General features: G+C 33.4%; 1 protein-coding gene across 7 annotated transcripts in view; it reads left to right on the top strand.

Moving 5' to 3' along the window:
* CASK (peripheral plasma membrane protein CASK) overlaps nucleotides 1-27,168 on the top strand; it is a 458,844-nt gene that overhangs the window by 421,531 nt on the left and 10,145 nt on the right. For 4 of the 7 annotated variants that reach the window (XM_081756876.1, XM_081756875.1, XM_081756878.1 and 1 more), the window contains 5 exons: nucleotides 1,407-1,463; nucleotides 8,975-9,094; nucleotides 12,896-13,006; nucleotides 17,805-17,912; nucleotides 20,776-20,951. In XM_081756876.1, the coding sequence (XP_081613002.1) occupies nucleotides 1,407-1,463; nucleotides 8,975-9,094; nucleotides 12,896-13,006; nucleotides 17,805-17,912; nucleotides 20,776-20,951 (572 nt within the window). The remainder of the gene's footprint in view (nucleotides 1-1,406; nucleotides 1,464-8,974; nucleotides 9,095-12,895; nucleotides 13,007-17,804; nucleotides 17,913-20,775; nucleotides 20,952-27,168) is intronic. The other 3 variants (XM_081756880.1, XM_081756879.1, XM_081756881.1) reach the window with 1 other exon arrangement.

Below are 27,168 nucleotides of genomic sequence, written 5' to 3'. Positions count from 1 at the left end.
ACAGTAATATGTTGCTACTATTTTGTTTCTTAGCTTGCAATTAGTGTGTTAACTTCAAAATAGGGTACCACTATCAAGCGTCCAGAAAAATGCGGATAAATGGAAAATTATAAGATACATAGTCAAAACTAAATGATTACACACAAAAAAAATCAGGGGTGTCTTAATCATGATTATCTTATTCTAGTTTTATCGAATCAAATCTTGCAAAGAGGAAGTTGTTACTATTTTAATTAGTAAAACCACTTAAGTATCTATTTCAAATCAAGTTTTACACGGGGAAAATCATGGATGTCTACTCTTGATTTGTTATACTCTTATTTTCAGATATTGTTTTCCAAGTAAGTCCTTCAAAAGTGTGCAAAGACATTTCTTCACGAATATATTGTCCTTTTTGATAGACCGTATTCTCGTCTAAGCATCAATTTAAATTGCAGCTGAGTATATCAAAGGAGGAAATGTACTTTAGGAAATATAGGTGTTAAAGGACGCCTTATGTTGTTGGAACGCTGCTGTGTAAAACATGAATAAAATTTTTTGGACGACAAGAATTTTCCACACTTTTTGCGATCAATACAAAAAATAGTTATATTATTGCTTTTTACATCCATTTCTCCTTTTAATGTTTTTTTTTTTTTTTTTTTTTTTTAATTCTGCATCGATTTATAACTAGTTTCTGCCTGTGGACACTTTAGCATCTAATCCTATAGTCAAAATACTGATTAGTTTATCTTTCAAGATTTCGTCTTATATAATCGTCAGACTATATTAGTGTCAATATATTTCTTACTAACAAAATCGTCTCACAGCTCTAAATCAGTAGTTAAGCATTTTTCTTACTAACAAAATCGTCTCACAGCTGTAAATCAGTAATTAAGCATTTTTTACTGACAAAATCGTCTCACAGCTGTAAATCAGTAATTAAGCATTTTTTCTTACTGACAAAATCGTCCCACAAGTGTAAATTAGTAATTAGCATTTTTCTTACTGACAAAATCGTTCTACAACTGTAAATCAATAATTAAGCATTCTTTTCTTACTGGCAAAATCGTCTCACAGCTGTAAATCAGTAATTAAGCATTTTTTCTTACTGACAAAATCGTTACACAGCTGTAAATCAGTAACTAAGCATTGTTTTCTTACTAACAAAATCGTCCCACAACGGTAAATCAGTAATTAAGCATTTTTTTCTTACTGACAAAATCGTCCCACAGCATTAAATCAGGAATTAAGCATTCTTGTTACATAAAAATGCAGAATAAACTTCCGTCTAATTACAATATAAATATATATCCAAATTGAAAAGTTAACATGGATATATCTCAAAACACCTTGTACTTATATTTTTAAAAAATCGATATGCTATGTGGAAAATCAAGCTATTTCTTTTGTTGGTATTGCTGTAGATGGAGAAACTCCCGGTGGCTGTACCTCGCATAAAGAAGGATGTGATGGAACAACAGGTAGGGGATATGCACGATACCATACCATACATATACTGTATATTATTTTATTAAGTAGGCATATGATGTTTATTGATTAACAGCTATGTCTTATTACTGTCATTCCGTTGGGTTTTGTCCTTACGCCAGCGTAGTTCTTGGTTGCAAGTTACCATTTATTTTTTGGCTTCCTAGTTGATTTTTGTTTGTGAACGTGTTATACTGCAAGTATACAGAGGAAGAATTATATATATATTTTTTCATAAGACAATTTCTTAGGAATGTTTTATACATATATATATTTATATACGATTGTTAGTTAAATATACATGTAACTGGAATTATGTTAATATATATGTATTGGTATGTTTTTGTGTGCACTGTTGGAACAATGTCAAAATTATTTTAGTAGAAAATATCGTTTGCTTTTTGAGGTAATGTATAAAATTTTCCAATTATATCCTAGAATATTTTCAGATATTTATATTTAAAAAATATATATATTAAATGAGCATATTTGAGCCTTCTGTGCTATTATGAAAATATATTGTGCCATTGAAACTAAAACCAATGTGAAGAATTATACACGAGAAAGAAGGCATTCTTTGCTTCTGCATGTACGATAACTATAAAATCCTAAAAGAATTATATGAATGAATATCTACTATTGCATGTACTACAAACTACAGAACTTCTGCTGCCTAAAGAGCTAACTACATTTACGTGACATGTATTAAGTGTGTGTGTGTGCATGAGCTTCATATAATTCATTCTTCTATTGTATGTACAAGTCCATAATTTTGCTTCTCAGACGTAAGTGGTGGACGACTGATAATGTTCCCTCCTTTTGTTCGCTTTAATTTTCTGGTGCATGCTATTCTTTAAAATATTAATTGGTAAATATCAATTATCCAATATTAATATTTAATTTTATTTCAGGATAATGCTTAGATTAATTGCAATATATATATTAAGACAATTATGTATAACAGTAATTTCTTTAATTTATAGTTCTGAACTAATATATATGGGGTCTGGTAAGACTTCTGTGACTTTATTCTAAAGTTCAATATATCCTCGAAATAACTACAGATAAAGCAATTAAATGCTACCATAATATTTAACCGTTTCCATTAATAACACAGTCACACACGAAAGAAGTTCTGTACACCGGACCCCAGGGTATGAATTCGATGTATTTTGTTATACAGAATCCAAATTTCAACACCCCAGGACGATTGACAATTCCATTTTATGGGCGAAAAACTTGAGCAATTTTAGATAGGAAGGATACACGTAATACAGCTATACAAAAAAAAGTTTTGTGCAGTGGACCCCAGGGTATGGAGTCGATGTATTATGTTACACAGAATCCAAATTTCAAAACTCCAGGATGATCGACAGTGTCAGTTCCCTTTTATGGGTGAAAAACGAGAGATTTTGGATCGGACCCCAGGGTATAGATTGGATGTATTTTGTTACACAGAATCCAAATTTCAAAACCCCAGGATGATTGACCGTGTCAGTTCCCTTTTATGGGTGAAAAACGAGAGATTTTGGATCGGACCCCAGGGTATGGAGTCGATGTATTTTGTTACACAGAATCCAAATTTCAAAACCCTAGGATGATCGACAGTGTCAGTTCCCTTTTATGGGTGAAAAACGAGAGATTTTGGATCGGACCCCAGAGTATGGATTGGATTTATTTTGTTACACAGAATCCAAATTTCAAAACCCCAGGATGATCGACCGTGTCAATTCCCTTTTATGGGTGAAAAACGAGAGATTTTGGATGGGACCCCAGAGTATGGATTGGATGTATTTTGTTACACAGAACCCAAATTTCAAAACCCCAGGATGATCGACCGTGTCAATTCCCTTTTATGGGTGAAAAACGAGAAACATTTTCGATCGGACCCCAGGGTATGGAGTCAATGTATTTTGTTACACAGAATCCAAATTTCGAAACACCAGGAAGATCGAGCGTGTCAATTCCCTTTTATGGGTGAAAAACGAGAGATTTTGGATCGGACCCCAGGGTATGGAGTCGATGTATTTTGTTACACAGAATCCAAATTTCGAAACACCAGAATGATCGACCGTGTCAATTCCCTTTTATGGGTGAAAAACGAGAGATTTTGGATCGGACCCCAGGGTATGGAGTCGATGTATTTTGTTACACAGAATCCAAATTTCGAAACACCAGGATGATCGACCGTGTCAATTCCCTTTTATGGGTGAAAAACGAGAGATTTTGGATCGGACCCCAGGGTATGGAGTCGATGTATTTTGTTACACAGAATACAAATTTCGAAACCCCAGAACGATTGACCGTATGTGCGAAAAATCGCCATTTTGTGTTAGAGCGATTTTGGATAGGGAGGACACACGTTTCTTGCCCATTAAACAAAATTGACACCGTCAACAATCGTTCTAGGGTTTCGATATTTGGGTTCTGTGTAACAAAATACATCGAGTCATACCCTCGGGTTCGCTGAACAGAACTTTTTTTTTTTTTTTTTGTATAGCTGTATTACGTGTATCCTTCCTTTCTAAAATTGCTTACGTTTTTTGCCCATAGAAAAGAATTGACACGGTAAATCATCCTGATTTTTCGAAATTTGGATTCTGTATAACAAACTACATCAAATCCATGCCTTATGGTCTGGTACACAGAACTTATATGTGTGGCTTTGTAATTTAAATTATGAAAGTTGTTCGTTAGTTTTAATAATGAATCGATATTTGGAGTCATTAGTAATGTTATTAATAACCTTATTATCATTGTAGTAAGTAACGCACTAGCATAGACAGCGCAATACACTCATTAAAAGCTTCTAAAACTGGATGTTAAAATTCCCCTCAGTCATTACTTATGCATTATTGAAAAGTGTTTAAGTGTTGTTAGTAGTCCATGTTATACATTACTGTTGTTTCTTTCGTGACGTTTCGCAACTTATTTTGTCATCGGAGCAGAACTTTTTTTTTTTTTAATTCGCCGCACAATTGTGAATTTATCAGGAAAATATTTCTTAACATGTCAGAAAACGCTTTAAACTGATATTTTTTTGAGGATGGATGAGATAAAGGCCTTTGTGTTGACTGGAGCGAATGCTGACCATAACATTAGGAAAATATATGGAATATATATGTATTAGGAATATATAATATAAGATCCGTACTATATTAATAAGTTAGGAATATGCATTAGGAACCTTTTCTATTTATCTATTTTACTTGTATATAACCTTACTAGTACTTTACGCGTTATATATTAAGAACGTAGTGTATTATGACTCACGCCCATTAGTAATAACGTGTATATTATTAACATTTCCTGTATTTTGTACCAATATCATAATTTGCTCATCACAGTCTGCTTGAAACAAATAAATTTATATCTATAATCACAATGCAGCAGAACCCCTCTAATCCGTCATCTTTGGGACTGGGGGTATGATCGGAACGCAAAAAAGCTCGGATTATCAGAAAATACAGAAAAATACAGATTTGCAGTAAAATAAACAACCTCTGAACTCAAAAATGATTGTATTGTTCTCTGCAGTGAAAACATAGCATAAAATCGCACAAAAGCTGTTATTGTTATTGTAAAGGGTCATACATACTGTATGTACAGTATTTATTAGGTAAGCCTATAATAAAAAAAATACTTAGAAAAAATCAGTTACGGATTTTTGTTCGGCTTGAACACGGTCGGATCAACCAGAGTGGCGAACCAGCCAAGGACGGACGAGAGGGGTTCTACTGTAATTAGAACTAAAACTTGCATTTTATGTATGATTAATTTCATATTTTAAAAAAATGATGTTCCATTGCAATTAGATACGTAATTAATCGAATTTTCGATACTTAGATATTAGTTTACTTCGAAGGCAAACAAAGCATGAGTAATCTTCTTGCATGTAAGTCAAAGCTTTATCTCGAAACAGATTCTGTTATAAACTGAGACAATTTTGCAGATAGCGTTAGATGTAATTGAGAATTTTAAAATAATTTGACTGAGTTTGGTAAATAGCATATCATTAATAAGTTGTACTAAAGGGTATTAAGTAACACAGCCACACACACAAATAAAAGTTCTCTGCGCCTGACCCCCATTGTGTGGATTCGATGTATTTTGTTATACAGGATCCAAATTTTGAAACCCCAGGATGATTGATCGTGTCAATGTTTCCTTATGAACGAAAAACTTTAGCGATTTTCGGATAGGGAAGATACACGTAATACAGTTATACAAAAAAAAAAAAAAAAAAAAGTTCCGTCCACTAAACCCCAAGGTATGGATTCGATGTATTTTGTTAAACACAATCCAAATTTCGAAACCCCAGGAAGATCGCAAAAAATTGAGCGATTTTAAATAAGGAGGACACACGTTTTTCCGTCCATAAAACAAAATTGACATGCTCAATCGTCCTAGAGTTTCGAAATGTAGATTCTGTGTAACAAAGTACATCGGATCCATACCGTGGGACCTGCTGAACCAAACTTTCGTGTATTTGCATAGCTGCATTACGTGTATCTTCCCTATCCAAAATCGCCAGAGTTTTTTGCCCATAAAAAGGAAATGACATGGTCGATCGTCCTGGAGTTTCGAAATTTGGACTCTGTGTAATAAAATACATTGAATCCATACCCAAGAGTTCGCTCCACACAACTTTTTTTTTTCATAGCTGTATTACATGTATCTTCCCTATCCAAAATCGCTAGAGTTTTTTGCCCATAACAAGAAATTGACATGATCGATCTTTCTGGGGTTTCGAAATTTGGATTCTGTGTAAAAAAAAAAATACATCGAAACCATAGCCTGGGTCCGGTGCACAGAACTTATAATTCTTTTTGTGTGTGTATGTGGTTGCGTAATTGAACCTTCCACAATACTTTAGATCACTTCATAATAATAACTTTCTTTTGCATAATTCATAAAGAAATTTATGCTGCATTTTGTCCTGAAAATATGCACGAAAGCAACACTATAAATTCTTTTTGAGTGAAAGTAGAAAATTTTACATTTTGCACGAAGTTATTGTTGGTTCCTAGCTTAAGTCACTTGCATTTGTAGTTTAGTTTAAAATTAAGGTAGTATTTAATTGTAAAGATTAATTATATACCTATTGTTTTTCATCTCTAATTACGACAGTATATAAATTATTCAATAATAGTACCAGAATTTAACGAAATGCTTTATTATTAGTGTACTAATTTACATTAATTCTTGTTATCTTTGGTATAGTATTATTCGGTTGGACGTTATCTGTAAGATAAACATTAGTATAGTTAAATACTTCTTAAATAACGTACAAGTTGTTTAATTCAACTATTTAGGATATCGTGTTTGTCAAATAATCGTAATATCTCAACAAAGGAAATAGTCTGAATCAATTAAAAGAGTTGAAGAGTTTAGATATGTTTGTAATAACACGTGCTGGGATATATTGTTCCACGATATATTTCACGTGTTTTATATGTATACGCATCAAATAATAAACAGCGTCACGCGTTATTCCGAGCTCGATGAACCGTGAAACTTGCGTTCCCTAACACTTCAGATTTCCCACTAACGCATTCCATAGCAACTGCTGTCAAGATTTACCTTTCGCCAACTTTGAAGCCACCTTTAGGCGAGACTATATAAGAGAATTCTCTTGGGAACATGTCTTGAGAATTGTGCCCTGCAGGAAATCCCTTGCGTACACATTTCACATTACAGAAATACGCATTTTTGAGTAGGATATATATCGTCGCATGAGAACCAGAGGAATGTAACTCCAAAAATGCGGTTTTCGTTTTCTTAATGTTTGGACATAATTTTGAAGCCCACTTGGTGTAAATGGAACGTAACGCCATCTGTTCTCCTTGTCGATCATCTGTTGTAATGTAGCTCAATTATCATCTTATTAAAAACACATCTTTCTAAGAAAATAATATTTTTGATCTCTCACCTGTAAACCTACGAAAATGGAGTTACGTTTCTCTGGTTCTCATGCGATAATATGTCTTCCATTACACTGATGTGGTTCGATACTCCACGATTCTTAGTATTTGAAATAACGCTTGTTACAATGTACCTTTTCCACGCTTTTGGGCATCCCTAGCTGTAAAACTAAACTCGTTTCCCTATAGGTCCATATGATTTTTTTAACGGTTTTGTTTTGAAATACCTTGTATATACCTTAACACTGGTTTGATTAGAAAAATGTGTTGTCTACGTGAACATTCTCAGGAAAAAATGTGTTATATGATATAAAATAAAAATTGTGCGAAGGCATATTTGGGTAAAACATCTTAGTTCTCGAGCATAAACCAACTATATTTCATACTCTAGTTTTGTGTTGTGATATTAAATCCTTGGGTATGCATAAATATTATATTCGTTTGATCGTATTTAAACTAACCAGGAAATCTCACATGTTAAAACTAAATATATGACACTATTATATCATGCGCATAGCTTTTATTCCAAAATGTTTGTGGTGTAGCAAGGTTTTATATATATATATATATATATATATATATATAGCTTAAACTTGCATATGGACATTGCACATGTAATGAACTCCGTTTTCAATTCTTTTTTCTTTCTAAGGAAGTGTACTCCAAACAAATCGAGTTATAGATAAATTGTTCACCTATTTCAATGCTCTTAGATCATAACTATTCTTTTAATCTCCTATTAATACGCTATACTTGTTGTTCCTCCTAAGCTTTCGGTCGTTTGCCTTTTATTACTAGGATTTTAATGTTTATAACAATATAAAGAGTGTCCCGTAAAGAACGAAATTTTTGAAATTTCCCGTCATTTCTGTTCTAGTAAGTTGGCAACACTGAACGTTACAATATTTTGATCTGTTGTCTTGGCTGTCATGGTGTGTCAAGTAGCGCTTAATCGTCATGTGTTTTTTTTGTACGGGTAAGAATGGAGCGCTTCACGATGGATTTGTAATAAATTTTCAGTATGACAACACGCTGTTCCATCGTGGAGCGCTCTATTCTTACCCATACAGAAAACACATGACGATTAAGCGCTACTTGACACACCATGACAGCCAAGACAACAGATCAAAATATTGTAACGTTCAGTGTTGCCAACTTACTGAAACAAAAATGGCGGGTATTTCAAAAGTTGCGTTCATTAAGGGACACCTTGTATAACAGTGTTTCATTATTACGTTAGAAGTATTATTGTCTTATAAGTTATTCGTTTTAACCCTCTATTATTAGGTTCCATTTTCATATGTATAACAATGTGTATTTATTATATTTATCATTACGTAACAAGTATTGTTGTCTTGTAAGTTCCTATAGCAACATCTGAAATGGAAGTGTAAGGTTAGTATTTACGTATGTATATTTTAAGAAAAGGGGAAAAAAAAGGAAACTATCATTACATGTTAACATGATTATTCAATGATTATTCAATTCTGTTAATGTTTTCTTATTGTTTGTTGTAATTTTTGTATGAAATATGAGTATTAAATGTTACAATTAAATTTCTTGTTCTTTTTTGTTTTCAGTTAATTGCTCAATATTCGGACGCAAAAAGAAGCAATACAAAGATAAATATCTGGCGAAGCATAACGCAGTTTTTGACCAATTAGATTTAGTTACCTACGAAGAAGTAGTCAAACTACCATGTAAGTATTTGTTCATGCAGCAAATAGATTTTTCACCCACCGAGATATTCACAAATTACGTGAAAACATTTTGAAAAATACTGTAGCAACAAATAAACTACGTAGCGAGTCATGCTGATTCTTACGTCGAGGTTTTATGTATATACAGGGTGTTTTAAAACAACACTGACAACGTTTGAGAGGTGATTTCTGACACCAAGATAAGACAAAAAGTATAGACCAACTTGGGTGTAGAAATCCGCCCTTTCGGAGTTATAGGCTGCTGAAAACATGAAAAAATGAAATTGGAAGGTCCATAGCTCAAAAACTATGAGATCTACCATAGTCAGGTCAAGACTTCACTTAGGAACTAGTATGTGCCCGATCCAAATATATCCAAAGTTCAGAATCTTGCGGCACTTCCGCACCAATGTTTATAGAGGAAATTGGTAAGTACCTCAAATATATACCAGTAGCCGAACTCCCTCCACAAAAGTGTTGCGGAAGTACCGCAGGATTCTGAAATATGTATTTTTGGATAGTATGACAACATCCTAAGTGGTCTTGACCCGACTACGGTAGGTCCCATAGTTTTAGAGTTATGCACCTTTAAAGTTCATTTTTTCATGTTTTCGGCAGCCTATATGTCCGAAACGACGGATTTCTGCACCCAGGTTGGTTTATACTTTTTGTCTTATCTTGGTGTCAGAAATCAGCTCCCAAACGTTGTCGGTGTTGTTTCTAAACACCCTGTATATATAGGAAAAGTTAGTATGCATCGTTGCCAGGGAGACAATAGTAGTAAATATGGCTTTCAGTCAACGTGGGCAGTTATTTTATGTTTTGAAATACGTAAGGCCCTCATCATAAGAATTTGGATTAATTATACTGTCAACCCCCCTTTTGTGCCTTTTATAAGCAATAGTGTAGCTCTAAAAAGTAGGGAGATTGTCCTCTGAACATTCTCTAAAATGTCCAGGAAAAATTTAGTAAACTTATCTCAGGAAAGAAAACACAATGCCAAGTTTCATTATTAAAAATTTGTATTTTCATTAACGTGATTTATCATTGATGTGTAATTTGTATTGTGTGTACGGGATATGCAAAACATTACCAGATCACAACTCACAAAGCCCGATTATTTCCTCTATTTGATAACGATGATCAGATAGCAAACACATACCTCTCAAATTGATGTTGTTGGTCGTCTTCTGGAAATAAGGTGCAGCTTAGCAAACTCCAACTACTTGAAACGACGCAACTACTAGGATTTAGAACTTTAAACGATGGTAAAACTTAATAATTGAAAATAGTCCACCATGACTCGTAACTATTCGCTGTCTAGTAATCTCTTTGTCCGCTGACTTTCTCTGATCCTCTCTGATCTTCGAATGCTCTTTTAATGATCTAGTTCCATCCTAGGTCGAGTATTTATTTGGACAAAGTTGATTTCTAAACTGCTACCTTAATTCACGTCACTCCACGTGTTTGCTTATCTCATTGCCGAAATTCACATTTCTGGAATGATCATCAAATAGACAAAATCTCCAGATGTCTATCTCCGTAATCTGACAGTTTTGTCACATCCTAAAATTGTGTTGATGTTAACAAATGAATTTTACAATAACTCTTACAATAGCTCTTATTCTGCAACTTGCTTATTTGTTGTCCTTCGTCATCATAACATTACAAATCCACACTTCTGTGTTTACAACCTACATAAAACAAAAACAATAACTTGGACAACATTACAACCTCATCATAATTTTGAAATATCTGATTAATGTCTTTCTTTTACTTAATTTTAAATTTTATAATTTCTTGTCTTTAATTCTGTTACTTTTTCTTGTCTTTATTTTAATCAATTTGAATAGATTTTTAAAATATAATTTTATTTAAATCTAAGTCCTCATCAATACTTATCATCAGATTAGAAGGGACTACTTATTTTCAAAACAAAAGAATAATAATTATTACAAACCTTTAAAAAAAAATCTGAACTCTGGTGAGCTCGTAATTATGCCTCCCGTGTAATTACGACCATGAGAGTTGTACACACACCTAGTGTTCATTTATTCACCGGGGAAGTTTGAAAATCTTGGAGGAAAAAGTTTGATCACAACGGACGAGATTCTTGTGGCAGAAACATTACCGTGATGAGCTGCAGAGTTTAATTGTAAATATTAAAAAAAAAAAAAAAACTTTTTAGGGACCTTTGATGAATATCCCGGTAAATAATGATAATACTTATGACCATGTAGCTATTCGATAAGCACACCATGAGGCAGCTTTGAATCCACTCAAGTTCAAATCAACAAGTTTTTAGAAAGTGGAAAAGCGTTTTTCAGTGTTATTTAACTCCTTATTCATAGGAGATTTAAATTACTGCTTGACCGTAAGGACACAAAAATATTTAATTTTTTTACAATTAACTCGCATTCCCAAAGGTTAAATATATCAAAACTTTTGTATCTTCAAATATTGGACTACAAAACTCACTACGACGTAGTGATGTCGGAAGCATGTGAAGAAGGGGATGTTAAAAGTTCTGTATTTTCAAACATTGGACTACAAAAGTCATTACGACGTAGTGATGTTGGAAGCATGTGAAGAAGGGGATGTTAAAAGTTCTGTATTTTCAAACATTGGACTACAAAAGTCATTACGACGTAGTGATGTTGGAAGCATGTGAAGAAGGGGATGTTAAAAGTTCTGTATTTGCAAATATTGAGAATATAAATACACATTGAAAAAAATTGTAGTCAGAAAATGTCTCTGTTATGAGTAGTATAATACAAGGTATGAAAGATATTTCAAATAAAATCGTGCTTCTGGATGTAAATTTTATAAAAGTCCGAATAGACTGTTTTTCAGTTATAATAATACGTATGTCCTCACTATGCTTCGACAATCAACAATTTTCTATAATAACTTCTCCTTCTTTAGTCACATAACTCATATGAACAACCTGTAAATTGTTAATGTTTTTCACCTTAAAAATTTCTTTTTTTTTTTTATTCTTAAAACTCTAGGCAAATTATTTTACAGGCTGTTTGTGTAGTATTTTTTTGTTTCACTAATGTCACAAAGCATATGTACAAAATGTTTTGTCATATATGTTCAACGAACTTTACAGATACATGTTATATATGAGTGAATTTGAAATTTATTTAACTCCTTATTCATGCGGGGATTTAAATTATCACTTGACCGTAAGAACAGAAAAATATTTAAATTTTGTACAGTTAACTCGCATTCCCGTATGTTAAATATGTTAAAACTTTTATATTTTCAAATATTGTACTACAAAACTCACTACGACGTAGTGATGTCGGAAGCATGTGAAGAAGGGGATGTTAAAAATTTTATATTTTCAAACATTGGACTACAAAAGTCAGTACGAGTGTACGTCTGATGAGGATCTTGGCTAGGAGATCGAAAAGTCACGTGTAAATGTGTTTTTATATTAAATAAGTGCAGTCTTGTTCAGCAGTGTGTTTATTTTTTAGAAAATATTAACTATACATTAAGCAAAAAGTGGCTTCTGAAAGATATATATACAGCCGCAATGATTAAGGGAATAGCTAAACCATAGTTTTCGCTTTATCCAGTGTAAAGAATGTAGTATTGAAACCCATTTTATCCAGTGTATACCTGAGCGTCAAGAGGGAGCTATATCCTCTATAGCCTTTCCCTTGGATCAGCGCCTGTATATATTACTATTTACATGTAATACTATGTTTTATTTAAGTAAACTATGAAAATATTGTTCATAATTACTTATATTATATAATATACTTTCTTTTTTAATTATATATATAGCATTTCAAAGGAAAACCCTTGTGTTATTGGGGGCTCATGGTGTTGGCAGAAGGCATATAAAGAATACGTTAATCGCAAAACATCCGGATAAATATGCCTATCCCATTCCACGTAAGTGTTTACTTTGATATCATTTTAGACCTAAAAGATATTATTTCCATCATATCTTGGTTGAAAGAAATAGTTTTTGTATATCTATTTAGGATTTGATATTGAAATTTGAGATATTATTTTTATTATGTGTTGGTTGAAAGAAATATATTTTTTTGTATATCTCTTTAGTTTTGATATTGAAATTTGAGGTATTATTTTTATGTGTTGGTTGAAAGAAATATATTTTTTATTTATCTCTTTCATGGATATATATTTCAGTGTAGATTACTTTATGTGTTCATATTTGAACCAATTGTCGAATTTCTACCGACATATATTACACTTGAAGTATACTTCTTGATGTGTTAATTAAATTACTTGTACAGAAAATACGATTATATATATATTTTTGTTTGCTGCGTAAAATGTGTTAAGTCCAAAAAATCATAAATCATAGTCATTTGACAACGATTAGGATTGAAAATTTTCTGCTTTTGTAAAATCTTTAAAAAACCGAAGTTTATTAAGCGCTTTACACTGCTGACGAAGTGTTGAGTGTTTTAAATCCCTTCATAAATTGTTACCCACAAAGTATTATAAAAAAGTTTTTTTTTTAATTCAAACGTTTAGAACATTTTGGACTTAACACCTTTTATGCAGCAAACACAGATATATGGATGGATTTACATAATAAATACGATAATAAGTTAAAAATTAACAGCAATCTTGAGAAATCTTAAGCTTCTTACATTTTTATATCGACCTCTGTCCTCGTTTATTTTATTGTTATGCTGTTGTGGTCATGCTATCAAAGTTTAATCCTAATTCCTCCATTTGTCTTCCTTTTGTTGTTATGCTGTTGTGGTGATGCTATGAAAGTTTGATCCTAATTCCTCCATTTGTCTTCCTTTTGTTGTTATGCTGTTGTGGTGATGCTATGAAAGTTTGATCCTAATTCCTCCATTTGTCTTCCTTTTGTTGTTATGCTGTTGTGGTGATGCTATGAAAGTTTGATCCTAATTCCTCCATTTGTCTTCCTTTTGTTGTTATGCTGTTGTGGTCATGCTATGAAAGTTTGATCCTAATTCCTCAATTTGTCTTCCTTTTGTTGTTATTCTGTTGTGGTGATGCTATGAAAGTTTGATCCTAATTCCTCCATTTGTCTTCCTTTTGTTGTTATTCTGTTGTGGTGATGCTATGAAAGTTTGATCCTAATTCCTCCATTTGTCTTCCTTTTGTTGTTATTCTGTTGTGGTGATGCTATGAAAGTTTGATCCTAATTCCTCCATTTGTCTTCCTTTTGTTGTTATGCTATGAAAGTTTGATCCTAATTCCTCCATTTGTCTTCCTTTTGTTGTTATGCTATGAAAGTTTGATCCTAATTCCTCCATTTGTCTTCCTTTTGTTGTTATTCTGTTGTGGTCATGCTATCAAAGTTTGATCCTAATTCCTCCATTTGTCTTCCTTTTGTTGTTATGCTATGAAAGTTTGATCCTAATTCCTCCATTTGTCTTCCTTTTGTTGTTATTCTGTTGTGGTGATGCTATGAAAGTTTGATCCTAATTCCTCTATTTGTCTTCCTTTTGTTGTGGTGATGCTATAAAAGTTTGATCCTAATTCCTCCATTTGTCTTCCTTTTGTTGTTATGCTGTTGTGGTGATGCTATGAAAGTTTGATCCCAATTCCTCCATTTGTCTTCCTTTTGTTGTTATGCTGTTGTGGTGATGCTATGAAAGTTTGATCCTAATTCCTCCATTTGTCTTCCTTTTGTTGTTATGCTGTTGTGGTGATGCTATGAAAGTTTGATCCTAATTCCTCCATTTGTCTTCCTTTTGTTGTTATTCTGTTGTGGTGATGCTATGAAAGTTTGATCCTAATTCCTCCATTTGTCTTCCTTTTGTTGTTATGCTATGAAAGTTTGATCCTAATTCCTCCATTTGTCTTCCTTTTGTTGTTATGCTATGAAAGTTTGATCCTAATTCCTCCATTTGTCTTCCTTTTGTTGTTATTCTGTTGTGGTCATGCTATCAAAGTTTGATCGTAATTTCTCCACTTGTCTTCCTTTTGTTGCAGACAGATCATGTCCATTCCATTAGAATTTTGCACCAAAGAGGAACAAGGAGCAGTAGTCGGAAGGTGTATCAGGGACTGCAATCCATCAAAGATTTTCGGTACAGTACGGGAACAATGTCTTGACGCTACGGAGTGTTTACGAATGGATTGCAAAATTCAAAAATGGTTGCATAAGTGTTACGCACAAGGAAATAGCCAGACGAGTGACTTTATGAGCCCCAAGTCTGTTGTGGATGATTTCGTACGCAGAACCATGACTCATTTCCAAATGATGTGCCACTTCGTTAATAGTCACTCGTCTGTCTAACAGAACCATGTCAGATTCACTGCTCGTTATTCCTCTTTGGTGCAAACTTTCAAATGGAGCGGCCATGGAAGCCATGGAGCGGGCTGCAACAAAAGGAAGACAAATGAAAGAATTAGGAACAAACTTTCATAGCATGACCACAACAGCATAACAATAAAATAAACGCGTACAGAGGTCAATATGAAGAATTTAAGAAAAGTTAATTGCGAGTAATATTTTGACTTATCTTCGTATATCTAAAATATATCAATATACGTCAAAGTTACTCAAAGAGTAAGTTTTATTTTTACAATTACATCATAGCTTGCTATTTCTCCACGTTTTCTGGTGTCTCGGAGCGTGACTTTTTCGGATCTTCTAATGGTCTTTTTGCCACGGCTCCTACAGGCCCGTTCAAGCGAAATATTTCACATATGAGGTGTACTCGGTGTGACCTTCCCAAGATATATAACACATGCAGATTCCCGCGTAGCACTTCATCTACTTCTCTTGTTAGAGAGAAAGACTCATAGAATATTTTGTGTGGAATGTTGTACTCTATGCCATAGAAACATGGATATTATGCAAAAGTTATAAAAAAAAAATACTGAAAACTATTGAAATGTAGATGTAAAGAAGAATGAAGAGAATTAGCTAAAAAAATGCAAAAGTGTTAGAAATAGTAGAAGAGAAAAGAACAATTTTAGATGTAGTCAAAAACTGGAAGAGAAACTGTTTGGAACATTGGGTGAGAGGAAACTGTATCTTGAGGGACTTATTAGAAGATAGCTGGCAGTGAAAAGGAGGGGCGAAAGAGTTACAATTGAGAACGCAAAATTCCTAGACGAAGAAGAAAAGACTGAACAACGTAATGCAGGGAAGCTTCTCAGTTTGCGGCATATGACCTCCCAGCAATATCAAAATGCTTATGATGATAATGATTATAAAGAACGGAAAATTCTTAGGCTAAGATGAAAAGGCTGAACAACGTAGTGCACGGAAGCATCTCACTTTACGGCATATGACCTGCCAGTAATGGCAAAATGCTCATGATGATAAAGATGATTGAGAATGGAAAATTCCTAGGCTAAGATGAAAAGCCTGAAGAACGTAGTGCACAAAAGCATCTCACTTTGCGGCATATGGCGTGCCTGTAATGGCAAAATGCTCATGATGATAATGAGGATTGAGAACGGAAAATTCCTAGGCTAAGAAGAAAAGACTGAAGAACGTAGTGCACCAAAGCACCTTACTTTGCGGCATATGACCTGCCAGTAAGGACAAAATGCTCATGATGATAATGATGATTGAGAATGGAAAATTCCTAGGCTACGATGAAAAGCCTGAAGAACGTAGTGCACAAGAGCTTCTCACTTTGCGGCATATGGCGTGCCTGTAATGGCAAAATGCTCATGATGATAATGATGATTGAGAATGGAAAATTCCTAGGCTACGATGAAAAGCCTGAAGAACGTAGTGCACAACAGCATCTCACTTTGCGGCATATGGCGTGCCTGTAATGGCAAAATGCTCATGATGATAAAGATGATTGAGAATGGAAAATTCCTAGGCTAAGATGAAAAGCCTGAAGAACGTAGTGCACAAAAGCATCTCACTTTGCGGCATATGGCGTGCCTGTAATGGCAAAATGCTCATGATGATAATGAGGATTGAGAACGGAAAATTCCTAGGCTAAGAAGAAAAGACTGAAGAACGTAGTGCACCAAAGCACCTTACTTTGCGGCATATGACCTGCCAGTAAGGACAAAATGCTCATGATGATAATGATGATTGAGAATGGAAAATTCCTAGGCTACGATGAAAAGCCTGAAGAACGTAGTGCACAAGAGCATCTCACTTTGCGGCATATGACCTTCCTGTGATGGCAAAATGCTCATGATGATAATGAGGATTGAGAACGGAAAATTCCTAGGCTAAGACGAAAGGCCGAAGAACGTAATGTAGGGAGGCTTCTCATTTTGTGGCGTATGGCCTGCCAATAATGGCAGAATACTCATGGTTATAATGATGATCCTTCTAATTTTACTTATTATTCATTTCTATAGCATTTGATGATCTGTGTGGGTGAAATATATCAAGCACTATAATTAAAAAAATTCTCTTCTCTACTTCCAAACAAGAGTACTTTTAATCAAAGTACATTGAAAAATAGAAATGAAATATAACTTTTCAGTGTAGCGTCCCACTGTTGTGTTATTTAAGCTGAAGAAGACGGATGATTAATAAAAATGAATGTAATTAATTTTTTGCTCTTGTAACGGAGACCATGTGTGTCAATGGCGCACGTACTAGTCAGCAGACCAGCGTAAAGGGCTCACACCACATTGAGTTCATTGGTAACAATGCATTTTGATTTCTTTCGTGTAATTATATTGCTTAGGCATATTTAGCAAGTCTTCAGTAATGATTTTGATCATTTTTTTGTTATTGTTACAGACACGACGAGGCCTCCTAGAAACGACGAAGAAAATGGTCGAAACTATTATTTCGTTTCTCATGATGAAATGATGGCGGACATCGCAGCCAACGAGTATTTGGAATACGGTGAGTCACGTGATCCATTTTACATATTGTCTGTAATGTATTGTATTGTATTTATTTTCGTCCTTTTTTAAATACATTTAGCACAGTATTACATTGCATTTGAAGTGGATATGTCATTTATATATAAACACGAAAGTAAAAAACAATAATACATGTAAGGTAACTTACATACAAAAGATTAATAATCATGCCTTATATTTTGCATACCATTATTAAGAATAAATTTATAGTAAGTATTACTTGCAGTGTATGTAGAAATCCTTGTATACATATCTAATGCTAGAAACAAGTAATGACACTGATTTACTTAGATCATATAAAATTTGTATTCAGTTAGCAGTCCATGTATTCCCCTACCGAGTAAAGGCAATGTTGTAATAAATATTTCTGAAGTTCTTTTTCAAATTTAGCAACAGAGTCCTGAGTATATCTTTGGGAAGTTTACTGTAAAGCATGCTACCCGCGTATTTACACCCTTTTTCATATAATACAGTTCTGTGTTCTACAATAGAGGGTTTGTTTCTTTCATCATGATTATGTTGTTCTTCTACTCGCGTAAGGATACCCTCTAGGTGCCTCTTTACAAATATCGATGAATTTTAAGATATACAAACAAGGTACTGGAAGTATACAAAGTTTCTTTTTAAAAAAAAATTGGTTTCCAGTGTTCTTTTGGTTTAGCAATTGCTATCATTCTTGTTATTCATTTCTGTATTGTAAAAATTATTTTGGATTTATATCTGATTCCCCAAAATATGTCATATATTAAATTCGACTGAAATAATCCAAAGTAAATTGTTTTTAAAGTAGAATCTTTTAATACGTTTTTAATTACTTTAATTGCAAATTTTTTTACTAAGCTTAGTTGTATGCATATCCCAGGAAAAATTTTCATCTATCCCAATTTCAAATAACTTGGTTGATTTCACATACTCTATTTCGTTACTTTCAATTAAAACATTTACAGGGTTGTGAATATTTATTACGCTTGAGAGAAATACTATTGTTGTGCTTAAGAGAAATATCAGCAGTGTATAGATTGCCTATGAACTTGAGATGGATAGCCATGGATAGTATCGTATTAGCAGAAACATATAAATTTCCTATGAGGGTAGGAGATAACTAACTTACAGACTCATAATACCATCAGTGTATAGATTCTCTATAAACTTAGAACATTACCAAATTATAAATTCAAGTTTCCCATGAACGTAGACAAGTAGCCAACTTACAGAGTCAAAATACCATGATTGTACGAGTTCCCTATAAACTTAAGACAAGTACTGAACTTACAGAGTCATAATTCATAAATATATGTGTTTTCTACGCACTTGAGACAGATAGCTATCTTAGAGTCATAATACTATAGTTGTGTAGACTTAAAACAGGTAGCCAACTTACAGAGTTATAATACTACTATTGTCTAGATTTTCTATGACTTAGACACCTTACACATTCAAGTCCCCCATGAACTTAGACAGGTAGGCAACTTACACAGTCAATATGTCATGATTGTACGAGTTTCCTATAAACATAAGACAGGTAGCGAACGTATAGTCACAATACCATAAGTGTGTGAATTTCCTATGAACTTGAGGCAGGTACCGAACTTACAAAGTCATAATACCATAAATATATGAGTTTCTTACGAACTTAAGACAAATAACTATCTCAGAGTCATAATACTGTAATTATATAGAATTCGTATAGACTTAAGACGGGTAGCTAACTTACAGAGTCATAATACTACTATCGTATAGATTTTCCATGAATTTGGAACAGATAGACAACTTACAGATTCAAGTTCCCCATGAACTTAGAAGGAAGCCAACTCATAGAGTCATAATACCAGAAGTGTATGACTTTCCTATGAACTTAAGATAAGAAGCCAACATACAGAGTCAAAATACCATAAATATATGAGTTTTTTATTAGCTTAAAAGGTAACCAACTTACAGACTCATAATACTTACAGATTCTTTATGTGTTTAGGACATATTGCAAATTTACAGATTCAAGTTCTCCATTACCTTAGACAGCTAGCCAACTTATACAATTTTTCTAACATAAACCGAAAATGAAACGAAAAAGAAAAGATAATATAGTATGTGATATATAAGAAATATATCAAAAGAACATTTTAGTTCATCAATTTACAAATTATGTTAAGATTCCTGGGAAATTGTTGTTCCTAAGTTTTTGTGTATATATTTTAAAAGACGAAAACATCTTACTACATCCTTGTAATAAATTATAACATATAAGTTTTCAAGGCTTCACTCGCCACCTTTTTAAATTTATTTATTTATTATTATTATTATTATTTTATTTTATTTATTTATTTATTTATTTATTTATTTTTTTATTTATTTTTTTTTTTTTTGTAATTCTTTTACTGTAACTGTCTTAGCTTCGCTTCTAGACGTATGCCATGTTGATGAAATTTTTTACTCTGAAAACTCGTGTAACTTGAATTAAATAACTTTTAAAAATATGAATTTCTATTTGAATTCAATTCGCACTTCCAAGTTGTGATAAATTAGTAAAATGATCCTCACAAAAATCGTTACAAGAAGAGCATTTCACAAAGGGTTGGATACAGAAAATTTGGTCTTATCATATTAGTCATTTTAAATTGTCTTAATTGTAGAGAGCTCGTTCTCAAACTTAAGTAGCAAATGTAAGATATAAAAGTTAGTTTAAAAATTATTTTATTCCATCGACATGTTATACGTTTATCAATTCTATTAACAAGTGTCATTTGTGATTGGATGTATACAAGTAAGTGGGAGAAGATAATTTACAGTTTTTATTGCGGCATAATATTACATAATTAAAACGTTATATTATGTTTAAATTTCAGGTACGCATGAAGACGCGATGTACGGAACGAAGCTGGAGACAATCAGGAAGATTCATCAAGATGGTCGAATGGCGATATTAGACGTGGAACCTCAAGCATTGAAAGTGCTCAGAACAGCCGAATTTGCTCCTTATGTTGTGTTCATTGCTGCGCCTGTGTTGCAAAGCATGGCCGATGTAAGTTTTGCTTACCTGTCCAAATATTGCATAAAATAAATCATTTTTGAAACTGTTTTCAGAAATATATATTTTATTGAAAAAAATGACTAGCTCTATCATTAAGTTCCCTGCATGCCTGACTCAGTACGTGTAATACGTAGTTTCAACTTTAGCTATTCAGCATGAAAAGTTTGAAGGAACTAGCTAGTATGGTTCATGACTTACGACATGGCTCTTGTAATTTCCTACATATCCGCTGCAGTGTAATTTACCCGCATGCATAGATACTTAGTTCGATTAATGAGAACTCCATGTATAAATGTGACTAACTTTATTATTATTATTATTATTATTATTATTATTATTATTATTATTATTATTATTATTATTATTATTATTATTATTATTATTATTTGGCAAATTCAACATTAACTTTTATAATTAAACTTCTGATATACCCCCCCCCCCAAAAAAAAAAACATATATGTAAAATATGTATACAGAACACGGTTAACAGAACAACGTAAAATTCAGGAGCAAAACCTCTTCAGCACTACAAAACAGCAACGATAATTTTTGCAGCAATTGCACGTTTTGATTAACTTGGTTTAAAGTCGAAAAAACTACATAGAATAAATATACCAAACATGCAAAAAGCAAATATTATACTATAAATGTATTATTTTTATGATTAATTCTTACCCTTTTTCATTCCATGAAACGTGCTTCCTGGAAATTTCTAAATGGACGTCGCCAAATATTCATGTTCGAATAAGTTACGGAAGAAGCACAAACAACAGAATTTTACAGCTTATAGGAGAAAAATAATAGATTACAATTTCGTAAACATTGGCCTAAATAGTTAGCCTCCTATAACAGTGAATATTCCTATTTCTAACTTGAATCCATTTTACTATCTATCAATTTAACTCATTTTAAATAATTTCTAAAGGGAAGGAAATATTAACTAGTCTTCCCAGTTCTTACCTGACATTCCAACTGAGTTGTAAATGCTCGCTACACGAGGTTTACAATTCAGCCAGCAGATGGCGTACCAATCAGTGACGATTTAGACAAGACCAGGACACAGCTCACGCTAGCGTTAAAAACGCGAACCAAATAATCAAGGCGAGCAGTTACTGTCACAAACATGCTACAAGATTTTCTTTTTAAATACATTTACTTTTTTTTTTTTTTTTTTTTTTTTTTTAGATTAACGAAAATTCACGTTACACCGCCCTTCCTGGAGACAAAAGAAATCTCAAGAATTACTTGAACTATCATAAATTTTGGTTAGAAATTTTGGCAGGTCGAATATTAAGAATCGAGTTCTTTGATGGGGAGAGATCCATCCACTAGAACTGGTAGAAATCAACCGTTTCCAGTTGTAATGTTGATCCCTATAGAGCCCAAACGGTATCAGATAGCCAGAAGTAGTTTCCTGCAGTCGATTAAGAGCCCTAAGAATACATCCTTAACTCTTTACTAAAAGCAGAAGTGGTAGTAATCCAGTAAAAGATTTAGTTTCAATGTTGGTGTACGTAGAGCAAAAACGATAAAAGATAGTGAGAAGCTGTTTCTTTGGAATCAATTTAGCGTTCTTAAACTCTGTTCTATCTTCTCTCTTAAACCTCTATTCAAACTAGAAGTGGCAGAAATCGACCAGTTTCCGTTTCAACGTTGCTCAGTATAGAATAGAAACTATAATAGATGGTCAAACACAGTTTAGCGTCCCCCCCCCAAAAAAAAAAATCCATCTTGGCTCTAATCTCTCCAGTTACATAAAAAATGGTAGAAATCTTGTACAACTTCCACTTTTAGTATTAATTATGAAAATATGACACCATTGAAACCAAATTCTTTCATGTGGTGCACACATAGGACTCCTTCTTCGTCTTTTACCTAGCATACTTATTATCAATGTAATTTTCATTATTTTATTTTATTTTATATATTTCTTGTAATATGTTCTACTTATTGATTTAAGGATACAATTGGATGCATATTTATATAATTTGTGAACAACTATAAAAACATACTATTTGCAAGTGTACTTTATTTGTACTAAACTATTTCAGCAAGTTCTGTCGTCTACGTCAATAGCTCTGGGGAACTTACAAGGAAGGTGTTTTTTTTTTTTTTTTTTTTTTTTCAGAATGTCAGTTTGTACTTTTCTGATGTGTCTAGTTGAAAAATGACGAGGTTGCAATACACTAAAACCTGGTAACAAAAACAAGAAAAAAGTAATATATATGGGACCAAACGCAATATATATATATATATATATATATATATATATATATATATATATATATATATATATATATATATATATATATATATATATATATATATATATATATATATATGAAAGTCAGTTTGTTTGTAATTTAATAAATATTGAACCATCCGACCAAAATTTTTAACATAAATGACATTCGGGCCTGGGATGGTTTTTATCATTTCACTTTGACAGTGCAGTGTAGAGGAGGGGGATATATAAATGAATAAAAAATAAAAGTGGCTACATTTGTGACTTAATAATTCTTGAACTACCCGACCGACCTCGATCAAATTTACCACATAGATGAGATTCCGGCCTGGGATGGTTTTTGTCATTTCACTTTGACAGTGCAACTTAGGGGAGGAAGGGGAATATATTTAAAAATGATCGGAAATGACCGATATTAGTTTCGGATTCATAGTTTTTGGGGTCGCTGAATGGAACAGTGACACTTCCGATGTCGTTTAAATCCAAATTCAACCCTCTATGTTCAAATTGAAATGTATTCTCCCCGTGCGAAGGACAGGTATTGTGCTAGTTATAGCTAATTGAACAGATGCAATGGTTGCTCTTGAAGGAAAACATATCGGTAAAAAATAAACTTTTATCAGTTCTCACGAAGGAAAGGTAACCTACCTAATGTACAAATTCTTACACGCCAGAATTAGTACATTTAGTGAGATTTCTTTTCTTTGAAGCAGTAAAAGTTTTTTTTTTTTTTTTTTTTTTTGGGGGGGGGGGCCGATGTTACTTGCCTTAGAAGCCGCCAGTGAGAAAACAGCAGTTGATTTCAAGTTTACTACACCGCTTTAATACTAAGGCAGTTCCAAAGTCATCGGAAGGTTCATGGTGTAAGATTAAAAACACTCTGATAATACATATCAATAGTGAAGGTTTCAGATTTCTCCCCGAGTAAAATTTCTATAGATCGAGGGTTAGAATAGTACTGTGAAAATATTGGTAACTCAAGTAGAACACGATCGGAAGTTGTTGCGGTGGAAATTTCTGCCTGGAGCTACGAGATTTTTCCTCGGGCCACTTTTGCAATTATCACTATATATCAATAAATAGTTATTGCATATCAGAAATTTCAACTAATTGTAAGTTAAGAAAGGGCGGAATTTTATAATCTTAGTACTCAAAGTAACTTTACAAGTATTTTTAATGGTGAGCACAATTCAACAAAGCTAGTTTCACATTACATATGGCGTTATAAAAGCAAATTTAGTTCAAGATATTTGCAGTGTTATATTGTTACATAGAAAAGTTATTCGAACACAAGAAACTTACATTAACAAGAGCTTAAACCTCATCATTTTTCAACTAAGCACATGAAGAAAAGTACAAAATTACATTTGAAAGCTAGATAAATTTTCACGTGAGTTTCCCAAAGCTACTGACAAAAACAACAGAAGTTGCTGAAACAGTTTCGTACAATTAAATAAAGTACATTTGGCTACAGTAAGTTGTTATACGAGGGTAACTCAAAAATTATCCGCAATTTTGACATAACTCTTCTTCATTGTTCATATTGATTTCTGTCCTCGATTATTTTATTGTTATGCTGTTATGGTCATGCTGTGAAAGTTTCTCCATTTGTCTTCCTTTTGTTACGGATAGATCCTGGACGCCCTATTAGAAGTTTGCGCCAAAGAGGAACAACGAGCAGTGATCCGTCTTTTGTGGTCGGAGAGTGTATCAACGGCCGCATTCCATTAGACTTTCGGCACAATACGGGAACAATGCATTGACGAAACGGAGTGTCTACGAATGGATTGAAAAATCATCGAACAGGTGTTATGTAGGAGGAAGGAGCCGGACGACCATTTACGTCCAGAAATGATGATAACATTGAGCGTGCAAGTGAAATGGATCTATTAGTCTAGTGGCTTAGCGACTGGATCATGCAAAATGTGATACCAACATACCACTTTCAGGGATGATAGACCTATTAATAAGAAGTAAATCCTGATATAGACCCAAATCGGCGGGGGTCTTGTTTTAGGTATATGACGTCATCAATATGGCCGCCAACGAATTTCGACTTAACTGAGTTTAAAAATGTATAACTCCATTACCATTGAAGGTAGAAATTCCTTTTTACCTTTATTTTGCAGAGAATACATTGTACCTTTATTGTCATTATAAATACTTGCCTTATATTGCCGCCATTTTTAAATATGGCGTCTCAAACTGGAAAAATGTTTATTTTCAAAACGATTTTCTATGTTTTATAGCAAATAACTTTGAAACTGCTATGATTATGGGAAAATACTTTGATATAATCGTCAGAGGTCATTTCAATAGCTTTCGAACGCGACAAGAATCATTGATGTATCTGAACAAATAACCGAGATAATCAATTTTTTGTAGGACTAAATGTCGAACTTTTTTGAATAATGTTCGAATGTATCCGTAGATGTAGTTATATGACATTTGTAGTTCCATTGCCCTTTGATAATAGGAACATAGTACCGCTACCAGTATGTTCCTTTTAACGTGGAGAATAGCAAATCACAAGTGTTTATCTTTTGTCCGTGCTGAAAACCCTTTATAATGTCATAAATCCAAGATGGCCGCCGCGGTTTATCTCCGGTACGAGAAGTGAAAATTTCTCGCCATAGAAAAATAATAGAAACATGCAACAAAAGCCAATCTCTTTCTTTGGATGTGAAAAAATCTTGACATAACATGTGATTGACTCTCCTTTGTGTCTACAAGCCAGTATATGACGTCATAAGCACAGTATGGCGCCATGGCTTACATATGGATTATGAAAATTATTTATTTCTCGCATTAGAGAAACGATAGAAACGTGCAACAACCATCAATATATTTTTTCATATGTAGAATCATAAAGACATAAGTTTTGTCTTTTCTTTCAGGCGAAAGGCGAGTATATGACGTCATAAACCCAAGATTGCCGTCGACTCTTAAATATGTGTAATGCATAATATTATATGATTTATTTTTCTCGGTCCAATTCAAATTTTGGAACACGGCCATGAACCTTGAATCATTTCTTTTTTATTTGCTGGACAATCGATTTTATTCGATCGGTGAAATTCTCCTCCTATTGTAGTGCCTTGGATCAGATTTGTCCCTGGATGTTCGCCTTGGATCATATGAATTATGCCCGTTGGATGTCAGTATTCGTAAAGTCTTTGGGAGAATTGAATGTACGAAACCCACAAGTATATGATGAATTTCAGAAAGGCAATATTGTGGAAAGAAAGACTAACAGTAAATATTCGTACATGTCCCACGACCAGTTACATGAACAATGTAATAAGGATCTAAAATGTGAAGGAGGTGCCATTGGTCTATTTGATAATGAATGTGCTCTTCTGCGTTGGATGGTTTCGGGTCCAGTGATTGCAGGATTACTAACCGAACTTGAGAAAGAGGCAGAAATAAGTGACGATTCAGATTATCACAGTCATCATGAAGATACAGTCGCTTTTTCCTCTAGGTTCAAAAAACATGTGAAAGCTTTAATAAATGCATGTGAAGATGATGACAGAAATACATTTGCTCAAGAAAATGGTGCCCTAATATGCGTTGCCACATATGCTGTTATGGATGAGAAAGCAGCTGAGTCTGTCTTCAAAGCAGAAGAATTGAGAAAGCAACAGGACAAACATTTGTTCGGAAACGGCTCATCGAATGCCAGACGCCTTTAAGAGAACCGATTAAAATAAATAAACTTTCGCTTTTTCACACATCGCAAAAAGAAGGAACGAAGAAAGGACTCAAGGAGTCAATTTTAAAGAGTTACTGTAATCTGTTTTCTCGCTTATACATAGCTTGTCAAAGTCGAGGTGGAAACATCAAAGATTTCTTTGCTCACGAAAACCTTTCGTACCCTCCGTCACTCTCTTCAAATGGTGAATTGCGCAAGGGAGCAAAATCAGATAATTATTTCTTGTTTAGAACCACTTGGAACATCAC

Source organism: Thermobia domestica, chromosome 4 (genome assembly GCF_964235325.1).
Source record: "Thermobia domestica chromosome 4, izTheDome1.hap1.1, whole genome shotgun sequence".
Taxonomy (NCBI): Eukaryota; Metazoa; Arthropoda; class Insecta; order Zygentoma; family Lepismatidae; genus Thermobia; species Thermobia domestica.
This window is presented reverse-complemented; position numbering and strand designations above follow the sequence as displayed.